The sequence below is a fragment of the Apodemus sylvaticus genome, chromosome 15 (genome assembly GCF_947179515.1).
Source record: "Apodemus sylvaticus chromosome 15, mApoSyl1.1, whole genome shotgun sequence".
Taxonomy (NCBI): Eukaryota; Metazoa; Chordata; class Mammalia; order Rodentia; family Muridae; genus Apodemus; species Apodemus sylvaticus.
Window position 1 is genome coordinate 9,609,270 of NC_067486.1, and position 5,824 is coordinate 9,615,093.

The 5,824-nt window shown below is 39.1% G+C and overlaps 1 protein-coding gene across 1 annotated transcript; it reads left to right on the forward strand.

Moving 5' to 3' along the window:
* Positions 1-4,530: 4,530 nt before the first annotated feature.
* Positions 4,531-5,064, forward strand: LOC127665968 (keratin-associated protein 26-1-like). The gene has a single exon (XM_052158599.1). The coding sequence runs from the start codon at positions 4,531-4,533 to the stop codon at positions 5,062-5,064; it is 534 nt and encodes a 177-aa protein (XP_052014559.1).
* Positions 5,065-5,824: the final 760 nt, after the last annotated feature.

Here is a 5,824-nt window from a genome sequence, read left to right on the forward strand (position 1 = left end):
TTGCTGAGGTTTTCTTGGCATACACTGAAAAAAATTTATTTGAAAATATATATGCATATAACTGTGTAAGAAAAATGATAATAGTGAACTTACTTACTTTAAAATGGTTTGTCCTTTAAGGGTATCCTGATAAACTGTTCTCCATGTGCATATAAATGGGAAAAGAGGCTTTAAGTAAAGTAAAAACAGTAATTATTGGGCACAAATTAGGTCTTCATTTGAAAAGAAATGTGACTATAATTATGGAACTTGTATTTAATTATCTTCCAAAATAGGGAGAATTGCCTTTTCTTTTTCTCAAACAAATATTTAACCCTATAAAAGTAGAGATTCTAATTAGTTGATTTGGAGTTCTGCCTCTAGACAATGGTATAGTAGGAGCATTTTTGTGTTGAGATAATCACAATACTGGACGAAGTAGAGGAGCTGTGGATCTTTTCAAGGTTCACAGAAAAGGTGGGGAGGGAAAGGTGGATCCTGGAGAGCAGCAGAGGGAAACACTGAGAACTGCAAGGATCTGCAGAGTTCACCCAAGCCTTCCTTACAGCTCAATGCTTAATCCACGCAGGCCAGGGAATCTCATAAAGTTGGAGAAGAGCCACCTGATAGAATAATGGAGGAAACTCAGAGCCCAAGTGTCTGGGAATCACTCACTTTCCCTCCAGACACAGCAGAAAATTAAAGGGACTTTTGCTTAGGCTAAAATAGTAAGAGATGAAAGACTGATTGAGTTTCAGGTACTGTTCCCTGAGAGCAATACTCAAAAAAGGATCAAACTGTTTCTGTGTAAATCACACTGACCCCAAAACAAATCAGGAAATGTTTACAGGAACACAAAAGTATGCGCCAGACAAAACGTTAAATAATGGCACTTGGCATACCACTAACATTCACAAAGCATGCAAAGGAGCATGGAGATAAGTCTCATACTACACTGAAACATGAGTCTACCAAACCCAAAGCAGAAATTCTGGGGGCGCTAAAGTTCTGTAGGAAAACCATTAAAACAGCAAGATTAACTCTACTTACAGAGTTAGAAGATATATATCCATAGGAAGTAAAGATATAAAAGGTAAAAAAAAGGGAGACCTAGATCAAATTTTCAGGAATAGAACTACAATGACAGGGTAGGTCACATCAACAGATCAGACCCTGGGGAGGAAAGGACTCACAAATTACAGACATAGAAACATTACATCCAGACAGAAAAGTAACAGGAAAGGATACATTCATTAACAGAGGAACCTGCTAGTTCTTCAGATTTGTGACGTAAAATCCAAATAAGACTGAAGCGGGAGGTAGAAGAGTGTATTCCTCTCACCTGGCTCTCACTAAATATGATCTCTCTCTCTCTCTCTCTCTCTCTCTCTCTCTCTCTCTCTCTCTCTCTCTCTCTCGTACACACACACACACACACACACAGACTGCCCCACCACTCCAGCCTGTTAGAACCATGCCATCCTGTTTCTTCTGATGTTCTGGGAATTAAGACCCCATGTGACTGCTATTCCGGCTATTCCTTGCTCACTAACCGTCTACCCAGAGGCTACATGCATCATGGCATTGCCCTCCCACTAAGAGTTAATGGCACTAGACTTTCAAGTTTATTAAAGCCGTAGAGTCAAGTGAACCATGTGGGCCTTTCCCACACCAGCCCCCGTGTTCCTTCTCCTCTCCTCTTTATTTTGGTTCTAAAAACCCTGAATAGTCTCATTCCAAAGAACAGGAAATGTAGCCTCTCCAAATCTGACAAATAAACCTCTACATCTGATCTGATCACTGCACACAAAGCAAGTTCCTCTCTGTGCAAGTGGACTGACCCTTAGGAGGTAGTGGGAACTAAGAGGCGCTTCTGTTTGTTTTCTATTTTCAGACTCCAGCACTTACGGAGGATTCAGGGCACAGAGATGGTAACATTCCTCCTCTTTTGATATTTAGGAAACAGGCTTTCTATACAAATATGGCATACTTACAATGACACGACACATCATGGGTAATTCCCCATTCTTTAGTCCATCAAACATATACTTGTGTACTCAGTGACTAACAAAGGGGTTAGGTTCTTATTAACAGTAGTGTCCGGCTACTTGTGCCATGGGTCTCTGATGGCGAATGTAGCTATGGGGTGTGACAATTCAAAATATTTCTTATCCAATGGGACAGCAACATAACTTCATGTTTAATTAATTACTGATAAATTTAGCAGGCAATTTTGCATTACACATGGAGAAACCACCATCTGGAGATTTAGCTCATTTGTAGTTTACATTACCTTATGAAACCAGAAAATATATACTGTTTATGGTGACTGTTTTCTAGGTTAAACAGTCTGTTGACCACTGGAGTGGTAAAAGAGAAAATATCTCCCATTCTAGTTGAGAATCTATTGACAACCTATGTGGCTGCTGTTAGGATGGGAGTGGTTTTCTTTAGGGATTCATATCCAGGGTACCTACACATGCTTAGTAGATCCGTTTATAGCCATGCCTATACAGGCAGCAGTAAGTGTGGTCAGTATCTTTAAAAACAAAGCATGTTGAGTGTGGGAAGAAAGAAATCATAATGGAAGGGAGAGATTGTGGGATGGACTTAATCATAATCATAATATACACGTATGAAATTATCAAACAATAGGTATGAATTCAAAGTTTTCAAGCTCCAGTGCAGGGAATATAAGGTATGGTGCTGGTTAGCCACCTCCTTATTCAATAAAGACAATTATGACATGACTCACTCCATTTTTGGTTTATTCAAGAATCATAAAATATGTTTATAGTGTTCCTAGTATTAAAGGGATTTAAATAAATGTGACTGTTAAGATACACACCCGAAACAGAAGTAAATTCGGTGCTGGTGTGACTATTTCCTGATTTCGCAAATAGAAAAAAATGCCTCTATAATTGCAAAACATTAATGAGTGAGTCCCTAGAGATGTTTAGAATTTCTAACAAGAAAAGTCACCTATGAGCTGAGTGTTCTCATGGCAAAGGAATGGGTTTACTAATTGGCTTCTTTAGGAAAAAAAAAAGACTGTTTTGCCTTTAAACTGATGTGTTATTGTAGCTATCTGTAACAAAAAAAATAAATTTAAAAAGTAAAATAAAAATAAATGTCTAAAACAAGGCCCAAATGCTGGCTACTTGCTGGCTACATTGGATTACTATGCTTCAGGTCAACTTTATAATGAAGTCTGTTGAGGGCTTCCTGGTGGATAATGGCTCAAACTTTCCACCATTTTTTTTTTTCATTAAATCATAGAATTCACTGGTGAGCTTGTTTGAAATGTGCTCATATCTTTAAATGCAAGAATCTGAGCTTCAAAACACTGCATCTGCAAATATAATAATAGAATAGTACCCAGTGCACAAATTCTAGTTATATATTTTCTGGCCAAAAATGTTGATTGCTTCAGGAAGGTAAAACTGAAATACGGGGAAAAGAAAACTGTCCAGGGTCTATTGTTTTCCCATCCCCAAGAAGTACCACTAAGTGTATGTCCCCAGAGACACATGATGTAAACAAGCACTCTCCTGAAACGAAACTCTTCAAGGAACACTGAGAGGCGGTTTATCTAAATGGCATGGCCTAGATTGATTTGTAGAGTACAGTGACATAAACTAAACTACAATTATGATTTTGTTTGGCAGAATAAACTGGGAATTTCTCTTCCCATCATATATCATTGGGTCTAAATGACTGTCAGGGAAAAGAAACTATTTATTTACACATATTTTGTGTTTGAGAAAATACTCTTTGTAGAACTACAGACAAATTGGCTGGAAATACACCAGGCAATTTGTTTACAACATCATTCTGAAACTCAAACAGGTAAGCACGTGGCTTTCTGCATACCTAACATCTATCAAAAGATGTATGCTAACCTCTTCAGTTTCATTCTAATAAAAGATAGAATGGTGACACATATATTATTTGGGTGTGGATTGTTGTAAAAAGTTGTAAGTATTTTCAGGTCACCGTTCCTTACTGAAGCTATATCTAAATTAGGCTTCCCAGAAGTGGGTTCTCAATTCAAGTTAATTCTCCAAAGAAGTATTATTATTTATCACTTTTTCCAATGTGTTACTTATGCATTAAACATTCTGATATATATATATGTACATATATATATATATATATATATATATATAACTTTATTTTATTTCTAGGTGGCTTTGCATAAGTTCTCAACAATTATACCAAAGCATTAATGGGTTTTTGACAGTAACTTCAAGAAACTGTTAAGATTGTTAAAGGAAAATTACTTGTAATAAGAACGTGAATAAGAAGGACCAGTTTGGCTTTGAAATGATAATCATTTGAAAGATGATGTATAGTTTATGAGTTAATGGGAGAATTGCTTAGTAGGCAACTGGATGGCATTCTAGTGAGATGCCAGGAGGATGGACCATCGAGAGAGGCAACACCCAGCACCGAGGTATATAAAGAAGTCTAGCAGGTAACCAGCGCGCTTCAGCAACGTGTTCTCTGCAGTTTCACCGAGGCCTGCTTGTCTGTCTCTCTATTGCTATCATGTCTAATAACTGCTGCTCAGAAGTCCACAGCACTTCCTGTAGGAACTCTAGTCATGTTTCTGTTACCTCACCTGTCACCAGTGGTATCTGCTCCACTGAGACAAGGGCTAGAGATGCTCCTTGCTCTCCTACTAGCAGCCTGGGCAGCAACGCACCACGTGACAACTGTCAAGAGCTCTGTGGTGAACCCAGGAGTTGCCAATCAACCAGCTGCAACAGGAGCACTGGCAGCCCTTCCGTCTGCTCTCCGATTACTTCAGGGATATCTGGATCCCAGGAAGGAACTAGCTGTCTTCCCAACAGGTCCTGCAGTCCCAGCTTTGGACGTCCAACATTCTGCAGACAGCCTATGAGTTGCTACGTTCCAAGTTACCTGTCTAATGGATGTCAACCCTATCTGACTTATGGCCGTCAGCCACTGAGAAACCAGACCTACCGATGCCAGCCTTTCTGCTACGGGTCTACAAGCTATAATTACCGCGGCTTTCAACCCTATTCCTCTTCCTTGAGTGGTTGGCATTATCGTTACTAAAGAAAATCATGAAGACCTGAAGCAACCTCTTGCTCCTGGCTTCTGGAAAGATCAGTCAGCATCACGGGAGGGGTGGGGAATGGGGGGTGGCGGCTTTTGTTCCCTGGGGCTGCATTGTGTGGTGCTTTCCGGGTGTGTATCACTGACTTCAGTATATTTGCAGAGCTTGACATATTGCTTTACTTGCATAAAATGTTTTTCTTTGGCTCTCATGATTAAATCGTGGCTTCGCATAAGAATCATGCTTATCCTGAGCCATTATTTACATGGGTTTACCTTGCCCCAGTTTTCTCCTTAGAAATTATTAGCATCAACTACTTTAAGTGACACCACTGATGATTCTTTGGGACTGACTATGAAGAATATTAAAAAAAAAAAAAAAAAAAAAAAAAAAACTTCTAGAAGTAATTTTTAGTGATTTATGTAAAAGAAATATTTTTAAGTGATTTTAAAAGATACCTGTTAAAACTGTGACAGTAAGGGTCAGCAAAATGGCTCAGTGGGTAAAGGCGCTTGCTGAGTAATACTTGCTGTGAATTGGGTTCAATCTCTGAAACCTCAATGACAGTGGAGGGAAAAAGTCAACTTCACAGAGTTGACCTCTGACCTTCACATATATGGTGTGCATCAACAGACAATCACATACACACACACACACACACACACACAGACACACACACATGAGAGAGAGAGAAAAAAAAGAGAAAGAGATGGAAGAGGAAGGTACAGGGGGAGAGAGAGAGAGGAAGAGAGGCAGAGA

What these genes read in the sequence shown, in the direction of transcription:
- LOC127665968 (XM_052158599.1), top strand. Translation starts at nt 4,531, where the DNA reads ATGTCTAATAACTGCTGCTCAGAAGTCCACAGCACTTCCTGTAGGAAC.